Source organism: Muntiacus reevesi, chromosome 15 (genome assembly GCF_963930625.1).
Source record: "Muntiacus reevesi chromosome 15, mMunRee1.1, whole genome shotgun sequence".
NCBI lineage: Eukaryota > Metazoa > Chordata > Mammalia > Artiodactyla > Cervidae > Muntiacus > Muntiacus reevesi.
This window is the reverse complement of record NC_089263.1, coordinates 31,791,631-31,810,995: the sequence shown is the minus strand read 5'-3', so window position 1 is coordinate 31,810,995 and position 19,365 is coordinate 31,791,631. Positions and strand designations below refer to the sequence as shown.

At 56.3% G+C, this 19,365-nt stretch overlaps 2 protein-coding genes across 2 annotated transcripts; both read left to right on the top strand.

The window, feature by feature from the left end:
- Positions 1–130: 130 nt before the first annotated feature.
- LMAN1L (lectin, mannose binding 1 like) lies at positions 131–12,208 on the top strand. Its single transcript, XM_065906057.1, has 14 exons — positions 131–308; positions 2,872–3,026; positions 3,141–3,248; positions 3,340–3,398; positions 4,873–4,972; positions 5,343–5,463; positions 6,256–6,311; positions 7,320–7,452; positions 7,730–7,881; positions 8,792–8,866; positions 9,144–9,211; positions 10,082–10,205; positions 10,868–10,999; positions 12,083–12,208. The coding sequence occupies exons 1-14, from the start codon at positions 131–133 to the stop codon at positions 12,206–12,208; spliced, it is 1,587 nt and encodes a 528-aa protein (XP_065762129.1).
- Positions 12,209–13,283: 1,075 nt separating this feature from the next.
- On the top strand, positions 13,284–17,848 carry CPLX3 (complexin 3). The gene is made up of 3 exons (XM_065906762.1): positions 13,284–13,447; positions 14,597–14,684; positions 16,369–17,848. Exons 1-3 carry the CDS (start codon positions 13,284–13,286, stop codon positions 16,591–16,593), a joined length of 477 nt encoding a protein of 158 aa, XP_065762834.1. The 3' UTR covers positions 16,594–17,848.
- The last annotated feature ends 1,517 nt before the right edge of the window (positions 17,849–19,365 follow it).

Sequence of the window (19,365 nt, the reverse complement as noted above, 5' to 3'; positions counted from 1 at the left end):
AGAGGACAGTGCCAAAAACCCAGGTTCTGGGCCATCCTGGCTCCTCCCCCAGTGGCCCTGTCCCAGGAGCCCCTCCCTATCCTCCCAGCTGCAAGTCCACCCTGGGGCCCGGATACTAGATCCCTTCGCAATGAGGGTGGTCCGTGGCCTGGATCCCTTGCTCTGCCTTCTCCTCCTTGGACTCCTGGACCCCCACAGCCCCAAGGGGGGCCATCTGCCTCAGCGAAGATTTGAGTACAAGCTCAGCTTCAAAGGACCAAGGCTGGCATTGCCTGGGGTTGGAATACCCTTCTGGAGCCATCACGGAGGTAAAATGTGGGGTGAGGACTAGCCATGCCCAGGGCTCTTCAGAACACTGGAGGGGCTGACCAGCTCTGGGTAGCCGTGACTCGCTGGGGAGTGGGCCTGCCGGTACAGCCACTGCCCAAGACGGGGCCAGGCAGGGGACAGACAGTGCCACGGGCCCCAGGACCACACCCCCCCACCCCGACCTGGCTCCTACTCCACCACCACAGCCCCACCGCTACCCATCAGCCTCAGCCTCTCTCTGCGTCTCCCCTTCTCTGCCCTGGGACTTCTCTTTCCTCTTCTCACCTCTCCTTGGAGAACCCTTCACCACCCTGCCTCATGGACCTGTGAACACACACACACACACACACACACACACACACACTAATAGGCTGAGTCTCGGACTCACAGACGCAAGGCAGCTTGGATCAGCACAGACTGACACTCTGACTCTACACGGTCAGGTTGTGGCTGTCCAGGAGACCTGGGCGCAGCCTGGAGGGAGGCATCCTCGTGGCCAGCTCTTTCACCAGAGAGGGCCCCAGCCCTGTCCTGTGTGTTTGTTGGGTGGAAGCAAGCACGAGAGCATGTTAGCCCATACGTTGTATTCAGGGCCTTCCAAATCCAGACCTACAAAGAATCTGTCTTCTACTCGGTCTTGTTCTAAAAGGATTTTTGAGGACTTATATGGACCTATGCAACTGAGAGGAATTTAAATTAGGAGTGAACCAGAAGAATGAGACATAGTGTTAGGACTGAGGCATGAAATGAGTCCAAGAACATGGTTTGCTGCCAAAATATATGCTGTGAAGCCTGTCCACTCTTCAGAGTTGAGCCATGAACCTGGTTTAGAGCCTCCTAGCAGTCAAACCGAAGAGAGAAAGCAGATCCATTGTGTATTTCTGTGTCTATGAGGTGTAATTTCTGAAAAACAGCATAATTCCTGAGACCAGAGCAAATATCCCTTTAAGAAGACAGGCCCTCTTAGCAGGGTTTTTGGGCCCAGTTCTCCCTCACAAAGACCCAGGAGGTTAACAAAGGAGGAGGCTGTCCCCCATAGCACAGAGCCTCAGGCCCAGGGTGGTAGGGCCCGGACCACAGTCATTGTTCCGGGCCACGCCAAGTCTGGGGTGTTCCAGGACATATGGGGGAGCAGAGGCACATTCTTCAAGGTCACTCAGAGATATGCTCAGTGTCCATTCACTCATTCATCCTTTTATCCGACTCACCCCCATGTCCTCTGTGCCCCACCCAGAGACACAGGGCTGAGTCAGTTTCGAGGAGCCTGCAGTCTGCAGTGAGGTCCCCTGAACAATCCACCGGAGGCCCAGTGCAGAAGTGTGGCAGACATGGGCCACCTCCGCCTCCTGCATGCTAGTTCAGAGCTGGTGGTGGCTCCCAGGGGCTCAGCCCCCCTGGCCTTGCAGCCTCTGAGCCTCCCTGCCCCCAGCTCTGGCCTCTGCTGAGCAAACAGGCTAGATCAGCAGTCTCCAGGACAAGCTGGCAGGGGCTGGGCCCTGGGCCAGGTTCCAGGCTGGCAGGCCGCAGGGGAGTGGAGGCAGCTGGGGCAGGGCCTCCGGTCTCCCTTCTCCACTTCCTGCCAAACCTGCCTCAGTTTCTCGCTCCTTCCTTCCCTCTCCCCCCATCCCACCCACATCAGTGGTAATTCTCACACTCACTCCGTCCCTCACGGCCAGTTCCCACCTCTGCTTTCATGCTTTCCCCACCTTGAGATGCCCCCTAGGTGCCCCCACCAGGAAGGCCCGCCTGTGTCTGGACATACCCATGTGTCCACAGCTTGGAGTACTGGCCCTCTGTCTGGTTCTTCTCTCAGGGTGCGCCCCTGCGTTCGTGGTCTCCGGCCTGTCTTTTCCCTCATAGGCCCCTCTTTCCTTCTCTGAGAAACACAATGCTCCCATGCTCACTTGCTCAGTCATGTCCAACTCTTTGAAACCCCGTGCACTGTGGCCCTCCAGGCTCTTCTCTCCATGGGATTCTCCAGGCAAGAATACTGGAGTGGGTTGCCATTCCCTTTGGACACAAATCTCTCTCATGGTGGAAATGGCTTGTACTTTGGAGTCAGAGGGAACTGGGTTCCCATTCACGTAGTTCCTTAATTTTTCTGAGCCTCAGCTTCCTCATCTATAAAATGGGGTCTTGGGACTTCCCTGGTGGTCCAGTGGTTAAGACTCTAATCTTCCACTGCTGGGGTCATGGGTTCAATCCCTGGTTGAGGAACTAAGATTCCCCCATGCCAAGTGGCCAAAAATAGTATAATAAATAATTAAAAGATAAAACGGGGCCCTATAAAAGCAAACTGCACAGACTTGCAGTGAGGCTTATGTGAGAATGCAGGTAAAGAGCTCCATATGTCTCTGGAGACTTCGCTGACCCTCCCTCCCCCTGGCAAAGACCCAATCCCCACTTCTTCAATGGATTCCACTGTCTGACCAGCCAGCTTATTACTGTTGGCTGTGATGTTCCTTCCTTCCTCCTTCTGGAGCCCAGCCTAGACCAGAGAGAGAGAGTGATGGGGGAACAGGGGCTGGTGGGGCCCAGGCCCTGAGCTGCCCTGGCCTGCAGATGCCATCCCGGGCCTGGAGGAGGTACGGCTGGCCCCATCCATGCGGAACCGGAGTGGCGCCGTGTGGAGTACAACCCCCATCCTCTTCCCTGCCTGGGAGGTGGAGATACAGATGAGGGTGACCGGGCCGGGGCGCCGGGGAGCCCAGGGCATGGTAAGTGGTCCCCGTGAAAGTCCAGCCGAGGGGATGGGTCAGAGGAGCTGGTGGTGAGCCCGGGGTCCCAGCGTCCTGCAGGGACCCCTGAGCTGAGCAGCTGTGGACCCGCAGGCCGTGTGGTACACCCAGGGCAGGGGCCAGGTGGGCCCTGTCCTGGGGGCGCCGGACTTGGGGGACGGCATTGGGATCCTCTTCGACTCCTCAGCCCAAGATCCCCAGGTGAGTGGTGGTCTCCTGCCCGTCGTCCCGCCCACAGCCTCACCCTCTGTCCTGTGCCCGGGTCTCAGGCTGCTTGTCACTTCCCACGCAGAACAGCCCTGCCATCCATGTGCTGGCCAGAGATGGGCACACCCCCTACGAGCCGCTTGGGTAAGGGCCCGCCTGGGTTGACCCCTACCTCATTCCTGGGCTACGAGGAGCTCGGTGGTTACCCACACAGCCCACTGTGCCCTGCCCTGGCCTCTGACGGAGAACCCCCCTCCCAGGGCAGTGGTCTCCTTGCTGTCCTCTCATCTGAGCTGATGACACTGCCCAGGGCCCCCCTCTCACTAGGTCCCAGCTATGCCTCCTCCAGGGCCTGGGACCAGGGTTTGCTTACTCTTCTTGGGAATTACTCCTCAGAGTCCTCAATTCACTGAAGCCAACAGCCCCAGGGCAGCGGGGGTAGTGAAATGACGCAGGGTGAGGCCTTGTGCTCAGCGTTTTCACTCCCATCATCTCACCTTGACACTCTTGAGAAGTGGGGATTATTAGGCTCCAATTACAGGTGAAGATGTTGAGCCCAGAGTGGAGAAGTGATTTGCCCCAGGTCACACAGCTGTGCCCGGAACTGAGCTCTGAGGCCAGACTTGCCGGTGCAGGGTCCACGCCCTTTCCTGCACCGGCTGCCTGCGTGCCTGCCAGCCCCGTCCCTTTCTCTCCAATGACGTGGCTGCCCATCCCTCCGCAGCCAGGATGCCTCCTCAGTAGCTGGGCCAGTTTATCAGTGTCTCTTAGCAAACATCCCTCTTAGCTCATAACAATTAGAATAATTGCTAACATTTACGACCTGAGCTTACTGTACACCAGGCACTGCGCCAAGCGCTTCACGCTCATGGCTTGGTTAACCCTCGTAACAATGTTATGAGGTAGTTTCAATTATTATCCTCATTTAGAAGATGGGGGAACTCGGGTTTGGAAAGGTGAGGCAAGTTGCCCAAGGTCACAGGGACTCAGAGGGCAAACACACGCCGGGGACCTGGAGCCGACTCCTCCCCTGCTCTGTGCTGCCCCCTCTCGGCCGCAGGCGGTGGTGACCGACTCGCTGCCGTGAGAGCTTCTGGGTGTCCATGAGCCCAGACACACTCGGGATGTCTCAGCACTCCTAACTCTCTGGACCAGCTGCTTCACCCCCGTGGGGAGGCCGGCTGGTCACATTGTCCTTGGCTGCTAGGATGGGCCTCGTGCTGTCTGTCCTGCTATGGGCCAAGCAAGGCAGAAAGGAGAGGAAAGAGAAGCCGTGCCCAGAGGGAAGCCAGTGGGAGACCGAGGAGGCGGTGGTGGGCCTGGGGGATTGTGGGCAGAAATCCCACTGTTGGTCCAGGCTGAGCCCTAGGGAAGCATCCCAGGGCGGGCCTCAGCCTCGTCTGTGGATTCCAAGTCCCAGCATTCTGCCAGGCAAGGCTTGCTTTCCCGCTCCTCTCTCTTCTGCTGCGAGAGCAGAATACAGCAACGGAGGCTGGAGCTAGACCAGGAGCAGTGGGGGCGGGTGGCACTGCAGGCCTGGGCGCACGGCCTCTGGGAACACCCCTACTGGTTAGGCCTTGGGTCCCGTGTGGCCTGGCTGGATTCCAAGTCCCCGCAGGGATGGAGGCAGCCTGGTGCTGGGCTCCTGCCGCCAGGACTTCCGGAACCGGCCGTACCCCTTCAGAGCACGGATCACCTACTGGGGGCAGAGGCTGCGTGTGAGTCGTCCCTCCTGCCTTTGTGGGTCCACTGGGCAGGGAGTGCAGGATACAGGGCTCAGAGCTCTGTGGATTCCCATGATCCCACAGACACACCTGTGACAGCACGCACGGTCCCTGGCACACGCAGGCAACACCCATAGGGATCCCTGCTCTCTACACAGACTCCTAACTTGCCCCCAGCACATGCCTGGGAGAGCTGACACGAGCCCAGGTGTGCGAGCCCCTCCACGTCACTCTGATTCCAAGCTGCCCGCCCGCCCTCCGGGTCAGGGAGCCAGTGAGTCAGGTGGGGACACTGTCCTTGCTGGGGTTGGGGGAGAGAAGTGGGCTCCCCCTGTGAGGGACTCATGGCCTTTGTGTCCCTCAGGTGACTTTGAACAGCGGCCTCACTCCCAGCGACCCAGATGAGGTCTGTGTCGATGCGGGGCCCCTGCTTTTGGCCCCTGGAGGTTTCTTTGGGGTCTCGGCGGCCACGAGCATCCTGGCAGGTGAGGGCCTTCTGGGCAGAGGAGCGGCGCCCACTGAACACCGCTTCTAAGAAGCACTAGGGTGGAGCCAGCCAGTTCCTCACTGTGGGACCCAGCAAAGCCACAAACCCTCTCTGGGCCTCTGTTACCATCCGGGGAAGGTCGTGTCTGCCTAGCAGAGTTGATGAAAGTCTCAAATGGCATAAAACACAAGTCACTTCCATTTCAGTGTTGGCTCCACAAGGGTCCCTAGCTGGGATCTGTGGGGCAAGAGGAAGAGGGTCAGCCATGAGGGACATCTAGGAAATGGAGCAAAAGGATGTGGTGTAATGGAGAGCCTGTGCAGCCGGAGAGTAGGGTGCAAGCAGAGGCGGCGTCCTGGAATGCCAGGACTTCGGTCTTTAGACTCTAGGCACAGTCTTTAGACTCTAGGAGCCATGGCAGGTTTCTAAGGAGGAGAGTGACGTGGTCAGAGTCACGAGGAGGAGGAGGCAGCCCCTGTGTGGTTCTTCTGCCAGTAGCAGTCAGGCTCTGGGCCTGAGGGTATTGCTTGGCCTGTGGTCATGACTCTAGGTCAGGACCGTCCAGTTTTCCCATTCACTGGAGGTCCCCCTCTACTTCCCTGTTGGAGTCAATCCTCACAGCCCACCCATCTGATTATCTGATCCTCACACCTTTCCTATGAAGAGAGGAAAGATGAGGATCAGAGCTGCTCAAAGTCACCCAGATCTCTTGCCTGCCCGGAACATAATGGAGGCCCGGGGTGAGGGCTGAGGGAGTGAGTTCCCTTCCCTTCGCTACCCTGCTTTCTAGATGACCATGACATCCTGTCCTTCCTGACCTTCAGTCTGCGTGAGCCGGGTCCAGAGGTAATGCCGAACCTGGGCCTTCCCTGGGGGGGAGGGCTGGGGGAGAAGCAGCTCAGGGATCCCTCCCCTCCCCGGCTGCTCTGCTCACGTCGGCTGTCAGACCTGTCATTCCAACCCTTATCTCTGTCTGCTTGCGGAGCTCTACTCAGGCCAAGCCTTGTGCTGGGAAGTGCTGGGGGCCAGAGGTGATCCAGAGCCAGGCCCTGTCCTCAAGGAGCTGTGGGAGCACTGAGGGGTCCTAACCCGCCAGGGGAGCAGGAAGATGGCATGGCAAAGATGAGCTTGAAGGAACAGGGGGAGTGGCATAGACAAAGGCCTGAGGGAGCTGCTGGGGTCTGGGCCACAGTGGGAGAGATGGGTGTAAAGATCGGCAGTACAGCAGGGCTGGGAGGACTGGGTCTGGTGGCTGAGCTGAGGGAGAACTAGGTGTGTGTGTGTGAGTGTGTGTGAGTGTGGCGGAGGTACAGCAGGGCTGGGAGGATTGGGCCTGATGGCTGAGCTGAGGGAGAACTAGGTATGTGTGTGTGTGTGTGTGTGAGTGTGTATGTGTGTGTGTGTGTGTGAGTGTGGCGGAGGTACAGCAGGGCTGGGAGGACTGGGCCTGGTGGCTGAGCTGAGGGAGAACTAGGTGTGTATGTGTGAGTGAGTGTGTGAGTGTGTGTGTGAGTGTGTGTGTGTGTGTGTGTGTGTGTGTGTGTGTGTGTGAGTGTGTGTGAGTGTGGCGGAGGTACAGCAGGGCTGGGAGGACTGGGCCTGGTGGCTGAGCTGAGGGAGAACTAGGTGTGTATGTGTGAGTGAGTGTGTGAGTGTGTGTGTGAGTGAGTGTGTGTGTGTGTGTGTGAGTGTGTGTGTGAGTGTGGTGGAGGTACAGCAGGGCTGGGAGGACTGGGTCTATGCCAGGGTGCCTGTTTGGTCAGGAAGGGGTCAGGGCTTGAGGGAGGCCCTGTGGGAAGAGTCCTCTGACCTGCCTCTGGATTTGGGGCCTAAGTTTGTGTCTTCTTTCTCCAGCCTCCCTCACAGCCCTTCCTGGAGACAGAGCAGCTCCGCCTGGAGAAGCAGCTGGAAGGGCTGCGGGCAAGGCTGGGCCTGGGCACCAAGGAAGACATGACTCCAAAGCTGAACTATGGAGTCCAGGAAGAGGGTAGGGACCCAGGGAACAGGCAGGTGGGCCAGGGACTTGATTGAGGGTCATGGTATCCTCTTCCCTTCAAACCAAGAGCCCTTTAACCAGCGGGAAGCGGGGCGCCTGAGGAGGCCGTATCTAAGCAGGCTCTGCCCCACCACCCAGACACATCTTTCCAGGGGAGAGTCTTGGAGGCAGAAGCCACACGTTTCTGCCCCTCCAAGGCGGCTTCAAAAGACAGGATCTGTGGCCCACCCCAGCAGCCTGCCTGTCCCCGCTCTGCCCCGATCCCCAGGGGAACAAAGCTTCGGCCTGGAGGAGACACTGCACAGACACAGGCAGATCCTGCAGACCCTCCAGGGTCTCTCCAAGCACTTGGCACAGGCTGAGCAGCAATGGAAGCAGCAGCTGGGGTCCCCAGGCCGGATCAGGCCTGAGGGAGGATGGGTGAGTGGCCCTTCGAGCACCCAAGGGTCTGCCTGCAGGCCCGGAGAAGCCAAGCTCCATAGGCTGATCTGATGGCACCAGTCAGCTCTCTCTGTCCAGAAAGAGGGGCAAGCACTCTACCCGGGAACTCGTCTCCCCCAGGGTCTAGAGAGATAAGAGTGCGTGCACGCATGCCTAGTTGCTTCACTCGTGTCCAACTCTTTGTGACCCATGGACTGTATCCCACCAGGCTCCTCTGTCCATGGGGCAAGAATACTGGAGTGGGTTGCCATGCCCTTCTCTAGATCTTCCCACCCCAGGGATCGAACTCGCATCTCTTATGTCTTTTGCATTAGCAGGCGTGTTCTTTACCACTAGCGCCACCTGGGAAGCCCTGGAGGGAAAGGAGGGCAGGGGTGAAATGCTACAGGTGGCAGGGTGACGTGGATCTGCCAGGTGGGGGAGCAAGGTGGGGGTTGGGGGGGCTTGGCACAAGCAAAGGCCCACAGAGCCCATGGCTGGGGCTGGGGAAAGGAGTTGCCAGGTATTTAGACGCGGATCTCTAGACAAGTGACAAAAATAGACCGGGTGCTTATTTGCATGTAGCTCCACATGTGATCTGATTCACATACGCTTGCTTAATGCTCAGATGCACCAGAATCCTCGTTTCCCCTCCACTGCCATCCTGGCTTCTCCCCCGGGGAGTCACGTCCCATGGCAGACCCAGCCTGGGGCCAGAGAGCTGAGCTCAGTCAAGATGTTAGATGCCGGGCAGAAGGGGCCAGCGGCTCCTGTGAGCTTTGCTGGGCTCTGGCAGCTTGAGGTTTGAATCGTGTCCTCAGGACAGAGCAGCGGAGCCTGGGCTGATGGAATAGGGCAGAGGGGAGGGACCAGGTCCTCCAAGGCCACATCTCCCTGATCCTACTGCCAGGCCCGGGACTCCCCCTTCCAGGCTCCACCCACCCCTGAGAGAGGTGGCTACCTCTCCAAGTCACTGGGCAAGAAGGCACCCCAAGCACTGGGAGTTGACTGGCTGGGACCAGGTCGGGTGGGGATGGGGAGGGAGGGGGAAAGGGAACTTCTCAGGGAGAAGGGTTTGGGAGGAGGGGAAAATCAGAAGCCCAGATGCAAAGGGTCAGATAAACCTAGCATATCCAAAATGAGGGCCCAGGTAAAGGAGTGAGGCCTCTAGAAGGAAGAAGGCTGCAAATCCCCGGGGAAGGTGAACTCTGAGAAGAGGGGCTGTGCCCTGGGCCCTAAAGAAGAGGCTGGTACTCCTGCAGGACTCAGCCAAGGTCAGTGCGCTACTCCGTGGACAGCAGACTCTGCTGCAAGACCTGCAAGAGATGAGGTAAGGGCACCAGGAGAGGAGGATCCTGGGGGAGAGGGAAGAGGAGTCCCCACCCACCAACTTGCTTCTCTGCCTGAAGACCCCCCATTAGGCCTTTAATACTTTCATCATCTCCTGAGCAGCAAGCACAAAGCCTGGAAACAGGGAGGGGCTAGGGGCAGAGTTAGGTTTGTTGAACTGAGCTGAATTCAACTGAATCAAGTCTAAAGTTTTGAAACTCCTGGTTTAAACACAACTCCCTGAGACAGTCTCACCCCAGGGAGGGTTAGTAAAATTGAGCCTTCCTTCAGTGATAGCTTCCAGAAGGAGGGGACATTTTGAGGGGGTTCTTAGAGGGAACACAACCAAAAGCAGGCCAAGCTGGGGGATGGGCAGCCCCTGACTTCATTTTACCCACCTCTGGCCCCTTAGCATCCCACTCTAGGCCCAGGCCTCTGGAGTTACCCATGGAGCCCTAGGGGCAGGGGGTCACCTTAATGCCATGGGAGGAGAGGGGCTTCAGCCTGTATGCTGTGGCTGCACCCCAACCCCAGCCCTCCTCCCTATATCTAGATACCCCGGGGCTGGGAACATGAGGAGGAAGAGGATTTAAATCCCTGGGGGCCGGGGACCAAAGGCAGAGCCCAGGGAGCCTGGGGTTGGGACGGACAGCTTAAGGGAGATGCTTCTCTGAGCTAAAGTGTCTCAAGGAGAAGCTCTGGGGGGGGGGGGGGGGGGGAAGACCACCAGTCCCCAAAAGGGGCCTTATGGGTGGTGCCTCTTCCTCACCCAGGTGCTGCCTTTGAGGATTATGGGAAATCCATAATTAGGTACTTTGGGTACAATCAGAATGGATAATGGGTCTCTCCCTTGGTCTCCACTCTGTACCAGGGATGCAGCTGCTCACATGGCCTCAAGAGCCCAGGTCTTCTACCTGCCCGTGGGTACCAAGCATCATTTCTCAGAGCTGGCCCAGATCCTGAGCCTCCTGCAGAAGGACCTGCGGGGCCCAGCGGTGAGGGGGACAGCAGCAAGGACCACGGGGCTCAGCCCCCTTCTTCTAGCACATCCACAGCCCCAGGCCCCTCCTGCCTTTGCCCTTCCCCCCGGGACTCCTGTCAGGCACACCTGTGTCCATCGTGTCTGTGTGTGCATGCACACGGGCATGCAGGCACACGGATCGCATCTTCTCTCTGCCTTCTCTGCTCTCTGGAGAGTTTCACAGACTGTCAGTACCAGAAGGGCCCTGGAGATCACTTGGTCCAACTCCCACAATGACCAGAAGATAAATGGGAATGGTCTGTGCCCAAGATCATTCAGAGCTTAGTGGTGAAGTCTGCTCTTCCCTGTGCCCTACTCCATCTTGCTCTTTTCCTTGCCCTCTCCATCACCCTGTCTTTTGCTCTGTATTTCTCTCTCTCACTTATCTCTAGAGCCTTTAGCACCCTGAAAATCCCAGGCCCCAGGCCCTCCTGGCTGTTCCCACAAATAGGGACATAGAAGCTGGGGTGGGGAGGCAGCTTTGTACCCTGCCCCCTCTCCAAGTTCCCTGGATGAAAGCCAAGGTACCCCAACACTGAGAGAGGGAAACAAAGCCCCACAGTGGTCCAGATTCTAGGTCCCCTCCCTCCTTCTGAGTAAGAAGCTGATCTAAGATCTTAGAACATCTCTTTTCAGAGAGCAGCAGCCAAGGACCCTCGCTCACCTGGCAGGTCCCCAAGGGTTTCCTCATGCTTGCAGCCTGGCATCTTCCTGTTCTTCCTCCTCATCCAGACTGTAGGCTTCTTCTGCTATGTACACTTCAGGTGGGCGTTCCCATGTGCAGGACTTCCCACACCTACCTGGCATCTCTTGGGTCTGGACCATAGAGATTCAGTTTGAGAGAGGGGATACTAAAGTTCCAGTGGGGAGAGCCACATGGCCCACCAGCTGGCAAGGAGCAGTGCCCAAGTTAGGGCCCATTTTTTCCATAGAGATGCTGACTACCTGCTCAGCTGCTGGTCCCATCTGAGTCCTCTCCTCACAGAATTCACTCTCTAATGTGATAAACTGACAAGTAACTAACAGTCACATCCTTTGTGGTCAGTGCCATGACAGTAGGAAGCTCAGGGACCTAAAAAGTGCTGGAAAAAGCACTAGAACTAGCTTGGGTAGATCAGGGAATCACCTGGAAGGGATATTTGATATGGATCATCAAGGCAACTAGGAGTGTTTCAAGCCCAACAAGATAAGTAAAAGCATTGATGTAGAGGAAACATCATGAGAAAAGATGTGGAAGCATGAAAAAAATATATATATATTATATATATATATATATATTTTGGAGAAAAAGTAGCAAGTTCAGTACTGCTAGAGCAAAATGTTTGTGAAACTGGGCAAAGAGAATTTAAAAGTTTGTGGGCATGTCACAGTTTCTGCTTGATGAATGTTTGTAAACGAGTAAGACATTTAGAGATGCAAGATGTGCTAAGGAGCTCAGAAATGGGGCAGTCCTTGTCGGTGGTATTTCAAGACAAAAGGAATCAGTGTGGGCTGTGATGGTCCTGGAGGAGGAGTGAAATATGCTGCGTTTTAAAAGCAGAGTGGGAGAGGAGATGGCCTGCAGGTGCGCAGAACAGCAAAGGTATGAGGGTGGAAATGATGACAGGCTTATGTTACATAGGAGTGCAAAGGTAGTCATAAGGCTGGAGCCACCTGGACAGAATTTGAATGCCAGGAAGAAAGTGTGGTGCTGATGGAGCAGACCAAGGGTGCCATAGAAGTTCTCAGAGCAGGGGGTGCTGTGGTCCAGCGAGTGTAGAGCAGTGGGTGCAGTAAATATAAAGAGCCTGGTCTCAAGAACCCAGAAGGGAGAAGCCCAAGTGACCTTCTTCTCTTCCTGGCAGCAAGCAGAAGCTGGATATGGGCCTTCAGGACTATTTGTCCACATGCAGCCTTCCTCTGAGTTCTACACCACAAATCCCTAGGGCCCTGGGGGCTCTGCGGAGGCAGCCCTTCTCCCCCAGCATTCAGGCGTGACCTAATTCAAAGCCCTGATGAAATGTCCACTTCTCATCACTAGGAAGTCAACATGTACCTGGGGGTAGAGGGCTTGGCCGGTGTCTTCTGCCTCTGGGTGCCCAGCTCCTACCCACACCTTAGCTTTGGGGGACATCCACGCTTATTAAAGGCAATTTCCCTCTCCTCATGCTTTGATATACTCATTTACCTTCCAGCATCACCTTAATCTCTGAAGGCTTCAACTTCTTCCAGATGGTCACTGGGAGTGGGCTCCAAGCAGGCAAGGAGGCCCAGGGCTGGCTTGACTGCCAAAAAACCAGATACCCCATAGGCCTGAACTCAGGACTATGGTGGGAGATGGCGTCACAGCTGTGTATAATTCTGTCCCCAAATTCACCCAGAACAAGGAAGGGTGCCTCCGTGCCCTTCCTGGTCCAGCCCAGCCAGCATCACCGTGAACAACTCTCTCCCTATTCCTGTAGCTCCAGGGGTCAGCAGGGCAGACACGTGACAGAGAACTCTGAAAGGCAACCCATGGAGCCATCATTGGGATTCCCCCACTCTCTGGTCTCCCTCCCTTTCTCAGCGTCAAGCTCTTTGGGCAGCTGCTGGGGCGGTGGGTTGGAAAGAAGGTTGGGGTAGAGCCCAGGGCTACTCGCACCTCCCAGCTGAAATCCTGGTTATCAGCCATTTGGGGGAGACGGAAGTAGGGGGAGCAGGGTTCTGGGGCGCATAAAGGCACAACTCATTCCCCTGGGGAGCGACCCTCCCCCCTCTTAACGGCAGCCCCAATCCGTTGTCAGCAGTGCCCAGCGGAGCTAGGCATGCAAGGAGGCACGTTGGGGAGGCGGGAGTGAGGAGCGGGCACGTGGTCCAGTCTGCTCAGCCCCGTGCATGCCCCCCGCCCCCTGTGAGGAGGGGTTTGGGGCTATGGAGGCGGGCCCGGGCAGGGGCGGGCGGTGGGCGGTGCAGAGCGTGGGGCGCCTGCCTGCGGCGGGAGCTGTCCCTGAGACCTAGTGCTGAAGTAGGAGCGGACGTGCCTGGGTGCCTGCCGCGTGGTAACCGGCGCCCGGTGCCCAGGTCAGCGAAGACCATGGCGTTCATGGTGAAGACTATGGTGGGCGGCCAGCTGAAGAACCTCACTGGGAGCCTGGGGGGCGGCGAGGACAAGGGGGACGGGGACAAGTCGGCCGCCGAGGCGCAGGGCATGAGCCGAGAGGAGTATGAGGAATATCAAAAGCAACTGGTGGAAGAGAAGTGAGTGGCATCCCTTCCTGGCTCCAACGGCCCTCCCCACTCCCCAAGAGCCGCCCGGTTCACCCTTAGGGCAGTCTCAGACCCCGAGCTCCTCCCCTACTTTTCCAGACGAGGTAAGGGCCGGGCGGCGCCCTCTAGGCTGCCCCCAGAGCCACCCCATCTCCAACCTAGAACCCCGCTCCACTTTTACATTCGGGCCCAGAGGGAGTGGGGGCAGGGGCGACAGGGGCCTGAGACGAGGTGGGGGCACGTGCATTTCTGACGAAACAAGTAATCCCTTAATCCGATCTGGTCTCAGCCGTCTGTGTCTTCCAACTGGAGCTCTTCTGAGCCTGAGGCTCCGAGAAAAGCGCTGCAGCTGAGGGAGAATCAGTTATAGAGACAGATCCTGAGATGAGGGCACTCTTGTGTGAGGACAATGCTGGCACAGAGAGGTACCTGGAGTGGAGTTAGAGGCTCAACTCCAGACTAGGCTGCTTGGGTCAGATCCTGGTTTCGCTTCTTTTTTGCTGGGTGACCCTAGGCAAGTTACTTAACCTTTCTGTGCCCCAGTTTCTTCTTCTGTAAAATGTGGGTGGTGATAAAACATGCCGTATATGTTTATGAGGGTTAATACTTAATGCACATAAACCGCTTAGCAAGACACTTGGCACATGGCAAAACATTAAATGTTAGCTATTATTTCACTTAATCACGATAACAGTTTTGTGAGTGGCAAAATCCTATCCTCATTTTACAAAACAGGAAAGTAAATGATTTACTCAAAGACAAAAAGTGGTGGTGGAGCCAGGATGCGAACCCGTGTCTGTCCCAAATACTTTTCCCCACACTGACACAACCTGTCAGAAAAAGAAAAGACAGATCGAGTCAGAGGCCACCTATGTCAGGGTCCGGAGAGCCAGACAGACGTGCCCCGATAGCTGCGTCGGGCGACGTGTGCGGAGGTAATAAAGGGCACTGTGATACCCGGGAAAGGCGGCGAAGATTAACCTTGGCGGGTCAGAGCACCCAACATACCCGCCCGCGGCCGGCGGGGGCGGGAGCCAAGTAAACTTCGGCTAGGACACAGAGACCCTTCCCGCCCCTTCCTCGCAGGCCCCGCCCATTTTCTCAGTCCCGGCGGTGATTCCGCCCTCGGTGCCCCCACAGGATGGAGCGGGACGCGCAATTCACGCAGAGGAAGGCAGAGCGGGCCACGCTGCGGAGCCACTTCCGAGACAAATACCGGCTGCCCAAGGTAAGCTTAGGACCTTGGGCTGCAAGACACATCTGGGACCTTGAGCTGTGGGCTCCGGACCCCTTTGCCCTACTCCTGGCGCTGCAACTCTCAGGGAGTGTTTGATTAAGTTAACGATTCTCTCACTCCTTCATTCATTCACGGTTAATTAGTGCCTGCCAAGGGCCAGGGCTTGACGCTGAGAGGTAGCCCAGCAGATGGGTTTGTGTTTCTGGAGTCAATCCAGGCACCTTCTCTCCTCCAACCCCGACTCACCCAGCCCAGAGTCAGGGCTAGGCAGATGAAGAGTTGGAAGGCAATAGAGTCTACCTCAGGGGTAAACTTTCTTGGCGCTTCTGAACACCCAGGGAGGGAGGTGAACAGAGAGAAGGCAGCACTTTCTGTGTGCTTGATCTTCATGCCCTTACCTAACCGTTCAGTAACTCTGCCAGCTAGCTACTACCCACATCTCCAGATAAAGAAACTGAGGCTCAGAGAGATTAAGCGACTTGGCTATGGTCATACACAGCCAGAGAGGGACGGGAGTGGGCAAAGAGATCAAGCCTGTACCTGCTGAGCCTGCACTTGTTCCCAGACCCCTGGTTGCCTTCCAAAGTATGAAGTCTGTCTGCAGAGAGTAAAGTACCCCCTTGACTGCCCAAGTAGCTAGGAGGATGTCTCCTCTAGGCTCTGCAGCATCAGATGACCATGTAAGAGTTCTGTTCCTGTTGCCTAAGGAGGGAACTGAGGCACAAGCCACTCCCCCTGCCCAGAAGCTAGACTCTGAGGAGAAAGGGAAGCACAGGCTACAGTACACTTGAACTTGATCTTCCACTTGAATTGGAGGATCAGATATGTGAACATCATATTCACTCATTCAGTACATGTTTATTGAGCCCCTGGCTGCCTCTGATTTCCCACAGGGCATTAGTCTTTTGAAAATCTCTCAAAGGGAGAGTCAAACTCAGCTAGGAATGAATCATTCCTCAAATGCTTGCACTAAGCATATAAGAGACACAACTCTGCCATCAGAGAACTCTGGGTCCTCTAGGAGAGAGAAGACTTGGCTGTAACCGACTAGGACATAAAGTGGAAAGCCAAAGAGCCCCCAAAGGGACAGGGAAGTGCAATGACCATCAGTAGGTAGGTGCTGTGCAAAGAGGACACGGATGTTGGAATGAGGGACGTGGGTTTACATTTAGCTCCCCCACTTCCTAGAGGTGTGACTTTGGGGAAATTACTAAAGTTATCTGAGCCTCAATTTCCTTATTTGTAAAATGGAGAAAATAATACCTTCCTCACAGGGTGGTTGTGAGAATTAAAAGCACTCAGCTCAGTGTCACTCATGTGATAGGTGTTGGATGAATGGAATCCATCACTGTGATGGGTAACATTCTTCAGTGTAGTTAATGACAGTCAACACACAACTTAGCTGACTCAGTCTGACTCCAAAGTATTTTTATGTTGTCATTACTCACTGCACTAGTGTCTTACTTTCAGTATCTCAGGGTGAAGTAAGGTGGGGTGAAGGGGCAAGGTCTCTATATCTAAGCGTCAAAAGCTTGATCCCGGCATGGAGAAGGGGGGCTGAGTTCACTGGATCCTGGAGTTCCAGAATCTTGGGTTCCAGGCCCCTCCTTGCCCCTCAACTCTGAGTCCCCACAGACCTCCAAGCCCACAGCACCCCTTTCCCTCTTCCCTTCAGAACGAAACAGATGAGAGCCAGATCCAGATGGCAGGTGGAGATGTGGAGCTGCCCCGGGAGCTGGCCAAGATGATTGAGGAGGACACAGAGGAGGAGGAGGAGAGGGCCTCAGTCCTTGGGCAGCTGGCCAGCCTCCCTGGCTTGGACCTCGGCTCACTCAAGGACAAGGCCCAGAGCACACTGGGGGACCTCAAGCAATCAGCTGAGAAGTGCCACATCATGTGACTACTTCCCCTGGGGTTACCCACGGGGGTGATCAGAGGGCTGGGCCCACACAAGTGCTGAGAGCATGACTCAGCTTCCAGGGACCCATATCCCATCTTGGCTTTGTCTCCCTGCCCCAGGCCAGCCCCATGACCCTTCTCATCCAGGGCTCCAGTCTGCCTTCCGCTCTCGCCGTCTCCACCGGGAGCAAAGTTCCCATTCCTCACCCTACCCCTCAGGACCCACCATCCCTACTCAGCCTGGGAAGGCCTCCCAGAATTGTAGGAATAGACCTGACCTTCTCTGACCATGCCCCCAGGTTCCTGCACACAGGAGAACCCACAGAGGGACACAGAGATCCTGGCGTGTGCAGAGGGGTATGTCACACATGCATCCTGGCACGCACAGACACAAACATGGGCCAGCTCCCCTGGGTGCCTAGCTCCTCTAGACACCAACACTCAGATATGCTCAGGGGAGCTTTAAGCAGACACTCACAACAGACAGGAGGCCTGAATTCAAGTCTCCACATTTATTCTCCTTAAAACCCACCACGCTTTCTGGGCCTCAATTCATCATCTGTAAAACTGGAACGAACTGGGTGATTTCTAAGACTTCCTAGCTTGGCCTCCCTGACCCTTACGAGTCAGCCCCACACCCCTCCTTGGGTAGAGCAGCAGCTGCAGCCATAGTCTCAAGCGGCTGCCACTGTGGGCTCTGGCTCTTGGAAGCTGATGATGCTATGTGAGGGGCTTAGTGCCAAGGATGAAGCTGGCACTGAACAGTAGCCCAGGAGGCTCCAGGCCTTCTCTGGGCCCAGGGCCCAGCCAATTTCTGTTCTGTTCCTGTAGAACTCTCTCTGGATTCCATAGCTGGATTTCCTCTCTCAGTTCAGTGAAAAATAAAAATTCCAAATGACTTGCCTATTCTACTCCTTACTCACCTCCAGGAGTCTCGGGTTTCACAGGCCCCTAACCTTGCCCTTGGAGGGGTATTCTCTACCTCCTCGTCCACAGCTTCATAGGAGTGCCAACTCCTATAAGATACTCAAGCAGTCATCTAGATGGGCTGCACCAGGGAAGGCAGGGCGTCTGGGGCATTACCTGAGCCTGCAGGAGGGGCTAAGACTCAACCACAGCTGTCTCTGGCACCTGTACCTATCTCCTTCCACATCTCGACCATCAAAGGTGTAACAAAACAAAGGCAGGGCAACTGCCTTCCAGCCCAGGCACTGCTGTGTGGCTTTGAGCAGGTCCCTTTCCCTCTCTGAGCCTGTTTCCTCCCCCCCCCCCCACCGTGATATTAAGAGCCCCCACCCAGTAATAATAACACCTGGTTCAAAGGGTGGCCATTCGTAAAGCCCTTGGCACATGATGGACCATATCAATAAATGGTAACTCGTTCTTAAAAAAAAAAGTGTAGAGTCCAAATCTCATCCTGCTCACCTACGCGTGTGCTCCAGGGGTGGGGGGTATCCAGGAGACCAACCAGGAGGCTCCGCAAGCAGGCCATCTCAGAGGCCTGAGAGGAACAAGGTGCTACAGGCAGATCCTGGTGCCCCCATTTGACACCAGACTGTAGAGAAGCCAGCCAAGATTTACAGGCAGAAGAGCCATCTCGGAGTTTGGTTTCAAGGGCAAAGCTTCCATTAGGCTTCTCTGTAAAATAAGAACAAGAAACACAAACCCTGTGCAGTAGGTAATGTAGGGAGGGAGAGGTGGGAGAGAAAGAGAGAACGATGAGTTAGGATGGTGGGCGCAGGGAGGAATGCAGGCCCAGGATCTGGGCAGTGATGCTCAGCTGTCACGCTGGGTCTTCTCACTTGAACACCCTAGGCAAAGGGGCCTGGGCTGCCCCTCAGGGTGGTCATCAGACAGAAACCCCTCCTGACCTTCCTGGAGCTGGAGGAGACCAAGTTCTGGCCCCAGGTTGTGGGGGGCAGGGCATGAGCCACCTCGGCAGCATCAGCAGCAAGGCCCACGTCAGCACTCCGCCCTCCAGGGGCCTTCTGCCTAATGGGACTGGACAGACCCTTTCCCCTCAGTGATTTGCAGGACCAAAAGTGAAAGAGCAGGGATGTGGGCCGTGGGGAGGCCGGGGGCTGAGCACTCACTGAACCCTCACAAAATGGGCTGGCTGGGGCCTGCGGTTAGGGAGTGGGAGGGGGCCGAGCCCCCTCTCTGGCTCCTTGTTCACAGCCTGAGAACCTTGAGAGGCCCTGACCTGTCCCTGGAATCGAGGTGGAGCGGGCAGTGAAGGCTCAGGCAGAGATGGGCAAGGAGGGCGGGCTGAGGGGTGCACAGGCTCTGCTTGCCTCCCCCCACCCTGCTCTTCCTCCTTCCCCTGCTCTCTGGGCTTCCCTGTCAGCCCATGGCCCTCTCATCTGTATCTCCAACCCTCGGTCTCCTTCCTGGCTTACACCCACCCAACACCTACGCCCTCAACGTGAGGCTGACCTGGCCGAGCTACAGTCCCCCCAACATCTGACCCACTCTCAGCCCTCAGCTCTGCAGTTCACCACTAGACTGCCACTCTCCTCCCATCCTGCTTCTACTCCCACTTAAGATCATCACTTTCTTGATGATTAGTCCATCCTCCCAGTGTGATGTGAGAGCCACAAAGCCACTTACCACCAAAACTTTCCAGACTGATGCAAGTCCCACCATTAGGGCACCATAGTTTAGAGAAGGTATTTTTCTTCTCCCGGCCCCCCCCTCCTGTTCTCTCCTTTCTTCCCTCTCACCCTGCAGGCAGTCTGAGGATACAGGACATGTTGACAGGTGATGAGACAGC

Bases quoted from the DNA above. Each gene is read 5' to 3' on its own strand.
- CPLX3 (XM_065906762.1), top strand. From the start codon at position 13,284: ATGGCGTTCATGGTGAAGACTATGGTGGGCGGCCAGCTGAAGAACCTC. The intron at 13,448-14,596 runs GTGAGTGGCATC...GTGCCCCCACAG, and splicing joins AAGCAACTGGTGGAAGAGAA to GATGGAGCGGGACGCGCAAT. The intron at 14,685-16,368 runs GTAAGCTTAGGA...TCTTCCCTTCAG, and splicing joins ACAAATACCGGCTGCCCAAG to AACGAAACAGATGAGAGCCA.
- LMAN1L (XM_065906057.1), top strand. From the start codon at position 131: ATGAGGGTGGTCCGTGGCCTGGATCCCTTGCTCTGCCTTCTCCTCCTT. The intron at 6,312-7,319 runs GTAATGCCGAAC...TTCTTTCTCCAG, and splicing joins TGCGTGAGCCGGGTCCAGAG to CCTCCCTCACAGCCCTTCCT. The intron at 9,212-10,081 runs GTAAGGGCACCA...ACTCTGTACCAG, and splicing joins CAAGACCTGCAAGAGATGAG to GGATGCAGCTGCTCACATGG.